This window comes from Pleuronectes platessa, chromosome 6 (genome assembly GCF_947347685.1).
Source record: "Pleuronectes platessa chromosome 6, fPlePla1.1, whole genome shotgun sequence".
Lineage (NCBI taxonomy): Eukaryota > Metazoa > Chordata > Actinopteri > Pleuronectiformes > Pleuronectidae > Pleuronectes > Pleuronectes platessa.
In genome coordinates, this window is record NC_070631.1 from 14,230,425 (window position 1) to 14,246,154 (window position 15,730).

The 15,730-nt window shown below is 43.3% G+C and overlaps 3 protein-coding genes and 1 non-coding gene across 4 annotated transcripts in view; all 4 read right to left on the bottom strand.

Annotated features, from left to right (window-relative positions):
* kcnc4 (potassium voltage-gated channel, Shaw-related subfamily, member 4) overlaps positions 1–7,513 on the bottom strand; it is a 19,790-nt gene extending 12,277 nt beyond the window's left edge. The window contains exon 1 of the mRNA XM_053425080.1: positions 6,261–7,513. Within this exon, the coding sequence (XP_053281055.1) occupies positions 6,261–6,882 (622 nt within the window). The 5' untranslated portion in view covers positions 6,883–7,513. The remainder of the gene's footprint in view (positions 1–6,260) is intronic.
* Positions 498–569, bottom strand: trnae-uuc (transfer RNA glutamic acid (anticodon UUC)). The gene has a single exon. It is a non-coding gene; the product is annotated as a tRNA-Glu (tRNA).
* Positions 7,514–8,810: 1,297 nt separating the features above from the next.
* Positions 8,811–11,656, bottom strand: LOC128442621 (heat shock 70 kDa protein-like). The gene is made up of 2 exons (XM_053425175.1): positions 11,510–11,656; positions 8,811–11,070 (listed from the first exon to the last, which is right to left on the bottom strand). Exon 2 carries the CDS (start codon positions 11,045–11,047, stop codon positions 9,125–9,127), a length of 1,923 nt encoding a protein of 640 aa, XP_053281150.1. The 5' UTR covers positions 11,048–11,070; positions 11,510–11,656; the 3' UTR covers positions 8,811–9,124.
* A 239-nt stretch (positions 11,657–11,895) lies between these two features.
* Positions 11,896–15,482, bottom strand: LOC128442573 (heat shock 70 kDa protein-like). The gene is made up of 2 exons (XM_053425090.1): positions 15,387–15,482; positions 11,896–14,947 (listed from the first exon to the last, which is right to left on the bottom strand). The coding sequence occupies exon 2, from the start codon at positions 14,922–14,924 to the stop codon at positions 13,002–13,004; it is 1,923 nt and encodes a 640-aa protein (XP_053281065.1). The 5' UTR covers positions 14,925–14,947; positions 15,387–15,482; the 3' UTR covers positions 11,896–13,001.
* Between the last annotated feature and the right edge of the window lie 248 nt (positions 15,483–15,730).

Genomic DNA, 15,730 nt, shown 5'->3' on the forward strand with positions numbered 1-15,730 from the left:
GATATTTTAGATTATGTGTCACACTGATTTGTGTCTGGGCTTAGGTGCACCTGAGGATGGAGGAGAAATAGTGTCCACTACTCGGCCTCTTAGCTGCTCTTCTCCTGGGAACCAGTAACATCTGCAAAATAGTCTCACACGAAGGTCTGACTTTTGAATAACAGCAGTCATTCAGGTAAAAAACAAAGTGTAAATGACTTGGATGACACCACAGGAGCCATGTGGAGGCACCTTCTGTTATTTTTCTGTTGCTTTTTAACATTTGAAGAAAAGTCACAATTTACTTCAGTGGTATTGGATTTTAGCTGCCACGTTGTTTACCCCTGACACTCCAAAAGCGCTTTGTGGAGCTCTGAACTATCCCTTAAGACCAGTATGGACAGTGTTGAGTAATTGTGGACAGAGAAGGAAGAAACAATAATAGGAATTCTTTTCACTTTACTGTTTTAATGTATAAAGATAACCTTTTTTCAGAAAGATATGAGTTGCCATACAACTTCCCATACCGGGAGTTGAACCCGGGCCACCTGGGTGAAAACCAGGAATCCTAACCGCTAGACCATATGGGACCTGACACACCTCAGCTTTAGGTGCAATTACTAGTATCTGATTATTGCTCAAATTTATATTAAAAACACGTTTTAATACAAATACATGAGTTTGATTAGCAGGCTGAGCAAGAGGATGAGAGAAAGGGTAAACAAACAAGCATTGTAGCTACAGTGTATTGTCAATGCCACTGAAGGGCGACGACCACACCAGCATCTAAGAGCAAATAATCTATGATTGCAGAAACAAAAACATGTCCAATTCCACATGGAATTTATGATGCCTGCAGGTAAACCCTTAAGAAAGCATGTAGGTGCATGTGTGTAGAAGAACTCTTGTCCAGAGACAAAATGAAAAACAGCCATCTGTAAACAGTTAGAGAGGCACTATACCTCCGCCGAGCCCCAACAGTCCTCTTAGATTCAATCAGGATGCATCAAATTACACACACTCACAGATATCAATTCCATAAATGTGCCAGATTTGTTTTATTAAGATCCAATAATTATTTCCTGAGACATGAGTGACAATTTAAGAAACGCCCTGTCTCGCAATGTCAAAGAAAGTGGAAAAGACTCCTGGATCCACTCCTTTGACCGGATACTGTCTTTGCCCACGTCCCATCCTCCCACCAAGTTTCCTGGGAGTCTGTTCTGTACAAACACTGAACCCCGACCTGAGATTTAAAGCAGCATCACACTGTACGTGCGTCTTTGTGTGATGGTGGTGAAGTACTATGACATTCATTCGAAAATTTGGTCTCCAAACGAAAGCAAAGGCCACAGAGTTGAAGCAGAACTTCAAGTCATCGATTACTCAACATAGTTCATCAATCAAACTCTTCAAAACCAGTGACCAGTACAAATACTGAGTGCATTAAAGTGACAGGTAAAAATGTGGTATATTCAAAGAGAGAAACACTGAGCCTCTTTTCTTCTGCTCTGTCTGAATAAAAATATACTGCAATCCTACCAAGGTGAGAGCTTGACAAAAACCCATTTAATTTGCTTCACCAAATTCCATAAATACACTGTGACTTAGTTCTATTCAAATTAAATGAAACATCTGATTCTACGGAGCTTTTAACACACATTGATAAATGTCAGTTAAGTTGTAGCTCAAATAGCAAATGTCCACATCACTGAGAACGCTCGTCGGTATGTGTGGAAGAAAGATGATATTTTAACTAATGTGTAGTTAATGATTATTTTTGCCTGCAAAACAATGTCTGCGGCTCCTTTCAGACTTTGTGATACAGCAACACAGCGTTTCTATTATCAGTGAACGTCTGAGAAGAGAGGAGAGTAAACAGCCGGCGGAATCACTCAGGATTCGTCTCTCACAGAGAAGTCAGTTATAAACGTCTCCTCAGCGAGGCCACGCTGCTCTGACGATGTGTGAAAAATCAAATCCTGTGTTCCATTCGCAGAGAAGCAGGGAGAGGTGTCAGGGCTGTGAGAGATGAGCCCACAGGAATAACGGCTTCAGCTTTATTATTTATCAGCTCGCACTGACACTGAATTGAGGTGTGAGAATATCTGTCCTCAGCAGCAATAATCCAATAAACTCACTGTAAGACAATGATCAGTATTATACTTATACTCATACTCAAGTGAATGTTAATTGTTGCACATCTCAGTTTACAAACAAAAGTGAGGTTTGGATGAAGATCTGGCGACTAGATATCAATAATTTAAAGATGAACTTATTTCTATCATTATCTTCTGACAAAAGGTGAGATGTTGAGTGATTATGGTAAGATTCTCCTCCCAGTATTAATATTTAACAAATATATTAATATCACTAAAACCATGACTCATACGATAAGAATAAAATCTCTATAAATAATAGAACCTTCTTGATATGGATTTTTGGGGGGGTGATTTGTCAAATATCAGCCAATAAATCTATTCTTAATGTCAATGTCATTGAAGCTTGATGTTTATAAAGTTTAACCCTGAACTTTATCATTATTAACTATCGATAAATTAGAAAACACAAATACACCCAAATATTTACAACTTAATGTAAAAAAAACATTTATATGGTAGAAATTGATTGGGCTCCAATCAATATTAAACAAGACATAATTGTTTATGGTCTATTCAAAAGCCTTGCATTAAGACTGTAAAGATCAATTAATAAAGTATGTATATGAAAACAAAGAGCTAAACTGGTCAAGAGATTGGTTAATACTCCAGATAAGACGTACCAGTCAATGTCTGGGTCACAAAACAAAGACAAATTGATTTTTTTTTCCTCTACGTGGGAGAAGATCCGTTTCTCTGTTCTGTGGGAACGGCAGCTTTAATTGTTCACCACTGATAACAAGCTGCAGCCCATTAACACAGCGGTGATTAATTACAGGCATCAGGGATGTGCAATTAATGAAAGATTGCATAAGGGAAGACTGAACAGAGATGTCTGCTCCGAGCGCAACGCTACATCCAGGTCTGATTGTCACATGTGAGAAAACTGAGATCAATCTTCTGAGGACAACCTGCTAGTGTATTTCAGTCTGGATCCACTGACACACCAGCCGTGCAGCTAGAATTATTAATAAAATGTAATCATTCATGGTGTTAATATGATCATCGTACTATCTCCAGCGTGACGGATCACAGAGCCGCTGCTCCTCTGACAGCAGAGTGTGTGGTAAGATGATTCTCTCCTGTCTGGGATTTGTGATCTGAGGCCGTACACCTCCAGCCTCGGCCTAGTCGTGAGGAGGATGTGGCCTAAATGATGGACAGATTAACTTCCCTCCAGCTTTCATCACATTACCTAAGAGGAGCTCAGAGGCTCTTTTGAAAGACAGAGGCCATCAAGGTAACATGAGTCCCGCCAAATGCTCTCAGAGCGCACACGGAACAAACATGCGCATACGTACATGAACGGAGGGAGAGGAAATGGACAGAGAGCATTAGGCCTGAGTCAATACGGACCCACCCTCACTTATTCTCACACCACAGACTCTCAGAAAGATCTGCTTTGCTGGGGTTGTTTTGAAGAACCGTGCAGATCTGAAACAAACCGTTTAGGGAATGTTCAGTACAGTGGGAGACAGACGTGATTCACTGGCAGGAACGTTGCAGGTCATCTTCAGATGGCAGTGTCGCCGCGGCAGCTGTGACTCAGAGATGTCAGCTGTTCCACTGTGACAGCCTTCGAATGCCACCTGGACGGGGAGCTAAAATAAACACTAGTTGCAGCGCTACTGGCACGCAGCAAGAACATTATACAGGCACAACACAGAGAGCGTCTCTGAATAGAGCTTTTAACTTCACCAGCAGGCAAACAGAAACTCCAGAGACAATCAGCCTCTCTCTCTCTCTCTCTCTCTCTCTCTCTCTCTCTCTCTATCTCTCTCTATCTCTCTCTGAACTCAATGTGTTTGAGGTGGAGCCTGATGGAACCTCCTGGTCCTGACAGCGCCGCCATAGAGATGCTCAGCGCTCGATTGCACGTTTACTTCACTAAGTCCTCCGCCTTTGTCTCTGAGCCACAATGAACAGCACATGTACTTTCAATTGCTTACAGCGGGATGATGTCTCCCATAGAAGCAATAAAGACAAACTGATTTTATTTTACAAAACAACAATATTTGTTTTATCCATCAAAGAAACACAAGAGTATCATGTTTGATACTTAAGAAAACACCTAAGCTGTGATATGATGAAGATCTTTGTTTAAAATCTGGAGAAATAAGGGGAAACAGGCGAGTTTCACTCAAAACTCCTTCGTGGCTGACATACAATTTAGCCTTGTTATGAATTGATTGGTTTATTATGATTCCATGTGACAGCCGGTGGCCAGGAGCACTTTCTTTCAGGTTCTCCATCCATTTGTTGTGAACACGATGCCTCAAGAACACAGAGAAATAATTAGTTCAAATTCCTTATAAAAGGTTCACGATGAACTATAGATATATTTTATATTTTATTAGAGTTTACTGGTCAAATTCGCCTTACAAGAGACCTTACAAACTCCATTTTTGGTTTTGTGAAAACAATAACTCAGGATCACCTTAAGGGAATCTCTTTAAATTTGCTAGGTCATGGTGACCTCATGTGCTTGTAAACGTGACAGGCTACATCCCGGGAACACCCATCAGGCACAGAGCGTCTCATGGACTGAAGGTTTTTGGAGGTCATGGTCAAGGTCACTGCGACCTCACAAATCATGTTTTTGACTTCTATAACATGAAATCTCATCCCTTCATCAAGTTTGGACCAGTTTCCATCTGGACTCAAAGATGAGCTGATTAGTTCAGTTGGGTTCACTTTGGTTTTATTAGGTGAAAAAAAAACATATTTTTGGAGTAGATTCTGAGATCAAAGGTCAAAGGTCATGGTGACCTCAGATGAGTCCAGGAAAAGCATGTATGTAGACTGTAATTTCACTAGATGGAGGGAATACAACCACAGGTCAATAGTTCTACTTTTTCTTTTGCCTCTATTTGCATTTAGATCCTTTCCTTCTCCTGAACATACAGTTTGATTTATGGATGTTCACTCCTTTCAAACACTTGAGTTTTAAGGACTTTGGAGAACAAAGCTTGGGCAGGACGCGTGGGAACACTTTACCAGCTCTGTATTTCTGTCATGAAACAGCATTTACTCTGTTTCAGTATTTTCATATATTTACCTGAGAACTGAAAAGCTGATCACTGACAGTTGTCTGGAGTTGAGGGGGAAATTCTGCTTTACGCGTGGAGAAGAAAATGTCATGTTTTTGTCATTCTGATAAACCAAACAAATGTGTTAGAGGGCCCTTCAATTACATTATGGAAAGACCAGAATAATTAAAGCTATTTTTAAAATCACATGGCGAAACAAATGCTAGCGGAGGTGAGAAGGCGCCACATAGTTTCTACTGACCTTTTGTCCACCAAACTTTACAGTAAAGAGGGTACATTGAAACACCTCTTATTATAACTTACAGATCCACAGCCCCACAGACTACAGTCTCCAAAGTGACCAAACAGTGACCAAAAGCATGAGTGTATTTACGCAGGTTGTTCTGGGTACTCCAGCTTCCACCACAGTTCAAAGACATGCAGATCGGGGTTAAGTTAATTGGAGACTCTAAATTGATCATCTGTGTGAACTTAAATATGAGTGTGGATGGTGGTTGTGTGTGTATGACATGCTGGCGGCCCTTCCACATAACCCATGCTCTGTATGAATGTGTGTGAATGGCAAAACTGTACTGTGAAGAACTTTGAGTTATCATCAAGACGAGAAAGGAAAAAGACTGGAAACATATAGAGCATTTACCATATGGGCTCTATGAAGATATGAACTGTGACTAAGATGGAGAGGAGATCATTCACATCAGGCATCAACTCAATGCACCACAACTTCACAGACTGAAAACTGGATTTCACTTAACAAGCAACAGGTTGTTTGGATTATTCGAACTGTTTTATTGTTGATTTACTCTGTCCTGTTCTCAACTCTTTGGATCAGACAAATCAGACTAGATTATCAAGTGTTAAATCCTGATTGTTTGAGGTAAATGTTGATAGTTCAGATTCACCTCTGTCTCTGTGGCGGCGCTGCACGCCGATTGGCTGAGCCGGGCACGGACACCTGTTGATAAACACATGTGCGCCTTTTCCCTACATTGAAATCCACCTGCAGGATTTTAATGTTTTGACACCGACATGTGGACACTAAAGTGCACAGAGGAGCAAACAGCTGCTGGACTCACCCTGGCTGCTCTGGACGAGTAGGGGTCGTCAAACAGGGCCCAGATCTTCGGCTGCCAAACTTCGCAGCAGCCCCTCGACCTGTCGGGACAGTCATCGATGCCGAACCGCCTCGAAACCTCCCTGTCGTCGTCGGTGTCCTCGGGTTCCGGCGGCTCGAATATCTCCAAGGCTTCCTCCGCGTCCCGGTGCTGCCGGTAGGTCATCCAGCAGCACGGCTCCACGTCCGTCTCGTCGATCCCCCAGAACGCGAGTTCCTCCTCGAACAGGGGCCCGCACACGTCCGCCGGGCAGTGCAGCTTGCCCGTCCGGTAGTAGTTGAGCACATAGGCGAAGATGCCCGGGTGTCTGTCGAAGAAGAGCTCGGTGGAGGTCGGGGGCGCAGCGGCCAGAGCTTCGGAGCCGGGCTGCGTCTCCGGGTCCGCCAGCCATGCCAGGCGGGTCCCCGGCAGCGTCCTCAGGGTGCTCTTGTAGGTCTCATGCCGAGTGCCGCCCACGTTGATGATAATTTTGTCCGAGTCTTCCCCCCTGGTCATCTCCTCCTTCAGACATGTTTTCGACGGCGGTTTGTTGCCCGACTTGCGCCCCCGGTAAGACGAAACACACACGGAGCTGATCATTGAGAAGCAGAGACCCTCCGGCCGTTCGCCCCCCTCCTCTAGCTGTTGTCCACACGTACAAAAAAAAATTAAAATCAAAAAATCCACGCAAAGTGGGTCCTCATTCCAGAGCCCGGTGCGTGTAGTGGCCTGTGAGCCGCATGCATCCACCTGATGGTCCAGACGCTCCAAGTGAGACGCTCAATGAAAAACTACCTGTTACCAAACTCAGTCTTGTGCCGCAACAAAACACAGAGATATGTATCGTCGGATAAAGCGCAGTGAGATTCCCACAGATTCCCCCAGATGTTGCACTCAATTCTCGTCTGTGAACGCGAGGATGCCGCCGACAAAAAGGAGGAATATTGGCCGAATTACGCACGCATTACGCAGGTATAGCGCGGGCCTATGTAGCATGAAGCGCTGATGACACTTCTCTAAAATTTCAAGCGCACAAAAACGCATAAGTGTCCCTGACAACTTTTCTCCTTTCCACAGAAGACGCCTGAGGAGGACGCGGACGCGCGTTTAAACCCATGTAATGCCTGGAGATATCCCGGCGGCTCGTCCTGCTCTATGTGCGCTGCTCAGCTCACGTGCCAGATGTGCTGTTGTTTTCCAGCTGGGGATCTGTTGCTCCTCCACATGTACCCTGTCCTCCTTCAGCGACACAGCCCGGTTGGATGGCGCGTTTCAGCTACAGCATCGGCGGTTTAACTCTTTGGCTGCTGGCGGCGGTTGGCGCAATATTGAACCACTCCCTCTAATTAGACCGAGAGGCTGGGCTGATGAGGTGTGTAAGTGTGTGTGTGTGTGTGTGTCTGTTGTTTTGTAAGCTTTATCAACCCCCCCCCCCCTCCAGACTGTAAATATGTGCATTCTCAGGTGTGGATCCTCATGGCAACAGGCTGACATATAAACAAAATACAAATTTAATGGACGATATCGAAACCCAGTAACAAAAAGTACAAACGGGACCGAAAGTCAATAGGTTGTACAGGTGTTTATGACGTGTCGGCTGCTGCAGGTGAAAGTGTAAGGGGCACCCTGGGCTTGAACACGCTGACTGACGGAGTGTTACCATTACACAACCCAACAAATGCACACAAACAATTACATTTACTGATGTCTCACAAAACAAACAACGACACAAACAAATCCTACAATTTCTGCTCTCAGATCATTTCCAGGACTGGCGGAACATCATCAACATTATAATATGATGCAACTATAGGTGTGATCTTTCTATCCAGTCTCTGGATCCAACAGGTAGCTCAGAGACCTTCCTCCTGTGCCAGACAACTCGTGATGTTGCTGACATGGTTTGATATTGCCACCTAGAGGATATTTTTGTGAACAACAAGCTTCTTGAACAGAGAACTAATTTAAAAATCAAGAGGATTGTTATGTCACAAATAAACTGAGTGAGTTTTCACTCCAGGTACGTGTTATTGTAGATCTGTGTGTATCTGTTCATACATTTAACATTCTTAGATTTTACGCATATCAGGGATGTTTTGAAGGAACCTGTGGGGGAAACACACAATTGTTGTTGCAGTGGATTAACACGATCAGCCATTCTCCCGGGTCCCCTGTTGCAATGGCCCTGTGTAGTTGTGCTAATAAATAATTATCTTTCATTCATTAATCCTGACTGGACTCCCTTCTTTGTGTAGTGAACATTCTCTCTACAGTGCTGACTTTGACCACAAGAGGTCAGGAAAGCACGGCTTAAAAGAGGTCAGATGTTATGTTTTGAATATGAAGTCATTGGAAAAAAATAAGTTTCATTTGAAGTTAGTGGTGAAAGAAACACATAAGGATATAGAGTCACTGTTAGATCTCTGCTCTGAGAAAACAGGACCATTACATCTCTGACTGCAGGGTATTTGTCTTCAATTCTAGGTGCAAATTTATAAAAACAATTTTTAGAAAATACATTACAAATATTTGAAGGCTTTGATAAATCTTTATTTAAAATGTGCTGTGAGAGGACACAAGAGGGAAAAGTGAACGAAGCAGAATAAAAATCTATAATGAGTGCCAGTTGATTGAGGGCTAATAATGGTGAAGTCAATTTTATCTACACCTGCTTGCTGACTAGGAGGAAAACTCGCAATTTAATGTTCAAACATCACAGCTATATAAAATATTTGTATCATTACTAGCAAAAATAACAACAATAAATTAACAATAGTTGTGCAAACAAACACTTCGACTAGGTTAACATATTCGTGCAAACAAAATGCTGACATTCATGATATTAGTCCACCTCCTCAATAGTGGGACCCTGAGCGTTGCCTCCTGCATGGCCGCTGCTGCATCCTGGTGGTGGTGCCGCTCCCTGGTACAGCTTTGTCACAATGGGCTTGCACACCTTCTCTAGTTCTTTCTGCTGGTGCTCATACTCGTCCTTCTCTGCCAGCTGGTTGTTCTCCAGCCAGGAAATTGTCTGGTTGCACTTGTCAATTACAACTTTTTTATCCTCCTCCTGAATCTTTCCTTTCATACTGTCATCCTCGACACTGCTCTTCATGTTGTAGACGTAAGACTCCAGTGAGTTCCTTGATGAAATTGTGTCCCTCTTCAGGTCGTCTTCAGCCTTGTACTTATCAGCATCCTGTACCATCTGCTCAATCTCCTGTTTGCTGAGGCGGCCCTTGTCATTGGTGATGGTGATTTTGTTTTCTTTGCCGGTGCTTTTGTCGACGGCGGATACGTTCAGAATACCGTTGGCATCAATGTCGAAAGTTACCTCCACCTGTGGTACACCTCGGGGGGCAGGAGGGATGCCAGCGAGCTCAAACTTGCCCAGGAGGTTATTGTCCTTGGTCATGGCTCTCTCCCCCTCATACACCTGAATTAGCACACCAGGCTGGTTATCAGCGTAGGTGGAGAAGATCTGGGTTTGCTTGCTGGGAATGGTGGTGTTGCGTTTGATTAGCGGCGTCATGACTCCACCAACAGTCTCAATACCCAGAGACAGGGGAGCCACGTCCAGCAGCAGCAGATCTTGGACGTTCTCCGAAGTATCACCCATGAGGATGGCAGCCTGGACTGCTGCACCATAAGCCACTGCTTCATCTGGGTTGATACTCTTGTTCAATTCTCGGCCATTAAAGAAATCTTGCAAGAACTTCTGGATTTTGGGAATTCTTGTGGAGCCACCAACCAGGACGATTTCATGGATCTTGGACTTATCCATCTTAGAATCGTGTAGGGCTTTCTCCACTGGCTCCAGTGTTCCCCTGAAGAGATCTGAGTTGAGCTCCTCAAAGCGTGCCCTTGTGATGGAAGTGTAGAAGTCGATGCCCTCAAACAGGGAGTCGATTTCAATGCTGGCCTGAGTGCTTGAGGACAGGGTCCTCTTCGCTCTCTCACAAGCGGTGCGCAGTCTCCTAACTGCTCTCTTATTTTGGCTAATGTCTTTCTTATACTTTCTTTTAAATTCCTCAAGGAAGTGACTGACCATCCGATTGTCAAAGTCCTCTCCACCAAGGTGTGTGTCTCCTGCAGTGGCTTTTACCTCAAAGATGCCATCTTCAATGGTCAGGATGGATACGTCGAAGGTGCCTCCACCGAGATCAAAGATGAGCACGTTGCGCTCTCCTCTTTTACCTTTATCCAAGCCGTAGGCAATCGCTGCTGCTGTGGGCTCGTTGATGATCCTCAGAACATTCAGACCAGAGATCACTCCAGCATCCTTAGTGGCTTGCCTCTGAGAATCATTGAAATAAGCTGGCACTGTGATGACAGCATTTGAAACCTTTTGTCCCAGGTAGGCCTCGGCTATCTCCTTCATTTTAACCAGGACCATTGACGAGATTTCCTCGGGGTAGAAGTTTTTGGTTTCACCTTTATACTCCACCTGAACTTTGGGCTTTCCGTTATCATCGATCACCTTGAAAGGCCAAAGTTTCATGTCGGACTGGACGATGGAGTCATTAAACTTTCTTCCGATTAGTCGCTTGGCATCAAATATTGTATTGGTGGGGTTCATGGCGACCTGGTTCTTGGCAGCATCTCCAATGAGCCTCTCTGTGTCGCTAAAGGCCACATAGCTGGGAGTTGTCCTGTTGCCCTGGTCGTTGGCGATGATCTCCACTTTGCCATGTTGGAAAACCGCCACGCAAGAATAGGTGGTTCCCAAATCAATGCCAATGGATATTCCCTTCGCTGAAGACATCCTGCTTGCTCCTTTAAAAGGTCCTACAAAAATTTGGAAGAAATTCAATTTACAATTTGTTTATGCTACTCATTAAAGAACCACCCGTTGCCACTGAAATCATTAAAATTGCTTAATTACTGATGTCAGTTAGCACAATTAAAATGTTTGTGTTGCTATTATTTTTGTCAATCTATTTATCAGAGATATAAACCTGTTAAATTTGCAGAAGGAAACATTAAAAAAAATATTAAACAGCCATTAATAATTTTACTGTAATCAAATAAACTCATTCTCAAATTTCAGTGTTTCTCTAATAGACTGAAATTCACTTGAGGTCACGATTAATGAAGATACAATTGCAAAATGTATGCATTTGTACTGAAAGTGTCACCATCATGGATAGATTGTAACATAATCTGCACTAATGCCATGATTTAAATCCTGAAACAATCTAACAAGTAATAATAAATTACTACTTACTTTCAGAGAGAAGTTCTGTGTCGCTCCAAGATGTTGAAGAATCTCAGCAGACTCCGTCTTGTGTCGGCTTCTTGTTCAGTGTCTCAAACTCATGCCTGCTCTCACTCAGGCAACTGCTTATATTGTTACATCCGGGTTTCCAGAACACTCCAAGCTCCACCCACTGCTCCTCCCCCGAGCTCAGTGACTAGTGCAGCTGGCTGGTGCTAGAGAGACGGTGAATATTCCAGAATAGGACAGAAGTTTGACGCTCAGCCAGCGGGGCAGACTGTCACAGGAACCCAATGTGGAGAATGTGTGTGCAAGGCTCCTTCAAGTGTGGAACATTTCTACCTTAACCATTCACCTCTTTCTCATTTGTCTCAGAATGAACAGTTTCACACATGTAACTGTTAAAGGACTGGCTTTATTGCTGATTGAATGCATTATTTTACTTACTTAGTAGACACGTGTGCATTTTGATCGCATGAAATATTTGTTTAGGTGACCCCACCGGATCAAATTAAGACATTGACATGAATGTGGCAAACATAAAGATAATAGTTCTTATAGAGTTACACTTAACAGCAGAAGCAGAGGAAAGAAGACATTAAATGTAGCACTGGTGGGTAAATGTTAGCAAGGAATGTTCATTTATTGAAGGTCATTTTGGAAATTGAATTGCCGTGAATGATTAAAAAAGGCACATTCATAGTATTATCCAGTAATCAGAATCAGAATCAGAAAGTATTTATTGCCAAGTAGGTTTACACATACAAGGAATTTGCTCTGAAACATAAAAACATAAAACACAATAAATACAACACACATAAGAAAAGCAATAAACAGAAACAATGTATATTTACTCACTATTTACTTCTTATTTACTCCCTATTTCTAATATTTATACAAGAAACCATCTTCAGCGAGACACCACTCTGCTGGGATTTAAGTGAGCAAATGAAAGCTCGGTAGGAAATGAGGAAAGTTATATTCTCTGCCTTTTGACTAAAAGTGTGCAACATGACACCAATTCTGTCTTTTATAGCCATGACTGATGCTGAGACCCCGAATCTCTCTTTTGATCCAGCTTTGAGTACAACACCTTGTTTTCAGGTCTCATACATGTAGTGCAATACAAGCATTCAAGTTTCATTCCTACCTGAGGTTTCTGCTCTGAGAAAACAGGACCATTACATCCCTGACTGCAGGGTATTTGTCCTCAATTCTAGGTGCAAATTTATAAAAAAAATAAAATAATTGAAAATACATTACAAATATTTGAATGCTTTGATAAATCTTTATTTAAAATGTGCTGTGAGAGAACACAAGAGAGAAAAGTGAACGAAGCAGAATACAAATCTATAATGAGTGCCAGTTGATTGAGGGCCATATAAAATATTTGTATCATTAGTAGCAAAAAATAACAACAATAAATTAACAATAGTTGTGCAAACAAACACTTCGTCTAGGTTAACATATTCGTGCAAACAAAATGCTGACATTCATGATATTAGTCCACCTCCTCAATAGTGGGACCCTGAGCGTTGCCTCCTGCATGGCCGCTGCTGCATCCTGGTGGTGGTGCCGCTCCCTGGTACAGCTTTGTCACAATGGGCTTGCACACCTTCTCTAGTTCTTTCTGCTGGTGCTCATACTCGTCCTTCTCTGCCAGCTGGTTGTTCTCCAGCCAGGAAATTGTCTGGTTGCACTTGTCAATGACAACTTTTTTATCCTCCTCCTGAATCTTTCCTTTCATACTGTCATCCTCGACACTGCTCTTCATGTTGTAGACGTAAGACTCCAGTGAGTTCCTTGATGAAATTGTGTCCCTCTTCAGGTCGTCTTCAGCCTTGTACTTATCAGCATCCTGTACCATCTGCTCAATCTCCTGTTTGCTGAGGCGGCCCTTGTCATTGGTGATGGTGATTTTGTTTTCTTTGCCGGTGCTTTTGTCGACGGCGGATACGTTCAGAATACCGTTGGCATCAATGTCGAAAGTTACCTCCACCTGTGGTACACCTCGGGGGGCAGGAGGGATGCCAGCGAGCTCAAACTTGCCCAGGAGGTTATTGTCCTTGGTCATGGCTCTCTCCCCCTCATACACCTGAATTAGCACACCAGGCTGGTTATCAGCGTAGGTGGAGAAGATCTGGGTTTGCTTGCTGGGAATGGTGGTGTTGCGTTTGATTAGCGGCGTCATGACTCCACCAACAGTCTCAATACCCAGAGACAGGGGAGCCACGTCCAGCAGCAGCAGATCTTGGACGTTCTCCGAAGTATCACCCATGAGGATGGCAGCCTGGACTGCTGCACCATAAGCCACTGCTTCATCTGGGTTGATACTCTTGTTCAATTCTCGGCCATTAAAGAAATCTTGCAAGAACTTCTGGATTTTGGGAATTCTTGTGGAGCCACCAACCAGGACGATTTCATGGATCTTGGACTTATCCATCTTAGAATCGTGTAGGGCTTTCTCCACTGGCTCCAGTGTTCCCCTGAAGAGATCTGAGTTGAGCTCCTCAAAGCGTGCCCTTGTGATGGAGGTGTAGAAGTCGATGCCCTCAAACAGGGAGTCGATTTCAATGCTGGCCTGAGTGCTTGAGGACAGGGTCCTCTTCGCTCTCTCACAAGCGGTGCGCAGTCTCCTAACTGCTCTCTTATTTTGGCTAATGTCTTTCTTATACTTTCTTTTAAATTCCTCAAGGAAGTGACTGACCATCCGATTGTGAAAGTCCTCTCCACCAAGGTGTGTGTCTCCTGCAGTGGCTTTTACCTCAAAGATGCCATCTTCAATGGTCAGGATGGACACGTCGAAGGTGCCTCCACCGAGATCAAAGATGAGCACGTTGCGCTCTCCTCTTTTACCTTTATCCAAGCCGTAGGCAATCGCTGCTGCTGTGGGCTCGTTGATGATCCTCAGAACATTCAGACCAGAGATCACTCCAGCATCCTTAGTGGCTTGCCTCTGAGAATCATTGAAATAAGCTGGCACTGTGATGACAGCATTTGAAACCTTTTGTCCCAGGTAGGCTTCGGCTATCTCCTTCATTTTAACCAGGACCATTGACGAGATTTCCTCGGGGTAGAAGTTTTTGGTTTCACCTTTATACCCCACCTGAACTTTGGGCTTTCCGTTATCATCGATCACCTTGAAAGGCCAAAGTTTCATGTCGGACTGGACGATGGAGTCATTAAACTTTCTTCCGATTAGTCGCTTGGCATCAAATATTGTATTGGTGGGGTTCATGGCGACCTGGTTCTTGGCAGCATCTCCAATGAGCCTCTCTGTGTCGCTAAAGGCCACATAGCTGGGAGTTGTCCTGTTGCCCTGGTCGTTGGCGATGATCTCCACTTTGCCATGTTGGAAAACCGCCACGCAAGAATAGGTGGTTCCCAAATCAATGCCAATGGATATTCCCTTCGCTGAAGACATCCTGCTTGCTCCTTTAAAAGGTCCTACAAAAATTTGGAAGAAATTCAATTTACAATTTGTTTATGCTACTCATTAAAGAACCACCCGTTGCCACTGAAATCATTAAAATTGCTTAATTACTGATGTCAGTTAGCACAATTAAAATGTTTGTGTTGCTATTATTTTTGTCAATCTATTTATCAGAGATATAAACCTGTTAAATTTGCAGAAGGAAACATTAAAAAAAATATTAAACAGCCATTAATAATTTTACTGTAATCAAATAAACTCATTCTCAAATTTCAGTGTTTCTCTAATAGACTGAAATTCACTTGAGGTCACGATTAATGAAGATACAATTGCAAAATGTATGCATTTGTACTGAAAGTGTCACCATCATGGATAGATTGTAACATAATCTGCACTAATGCCACCATTTAAATCCTGAAACAATCTAACAAGTAATAATAAATTACTACTTACTTTCAGAGAGAAGTTCTGTGTCGCTCCAAGATGTTGAAGAATCTCAGCAGACTCCGTCTTGTGTCGGCTTCTTGTTCAGTGTCTCAAACTCATACCTGCTCTCACTCAGGCAACTGCTTATATTGTTACATCCGGGTTTCCAGAACACTCCAAGCTCCACCCACTGATCCTCCCCCGAGCTCAGTGACTTGTGCAGCTGGCTGGTGCTAGAGAGACGGTGAATATTCCAGAATAGGACAGAAGTTTGACGCTCAGCCAGCTGGGCAGACTGTCACAGGAACCCAATGTGGAGAATGTGTGTGCAAGGCTCCTTCAAGTGTGGAACTTTTCTACCTTAACCATTC

Coding starts and splice junctions, on each gene's coding strand:
- LOC128442621 (XM_053425175.1), bottom strand. CDS start 11,047: ATGTCTTCAGCGAAGGGAATATCCATTGGCATTGATTTGGGAACCACC.
- LOC128442573 (XM_053425090.1), bottom strand. CDS start 14,924: ATGTCTTCAGCGAAGGGAATATCCATTGGCATTGATTTGGGAACCACC.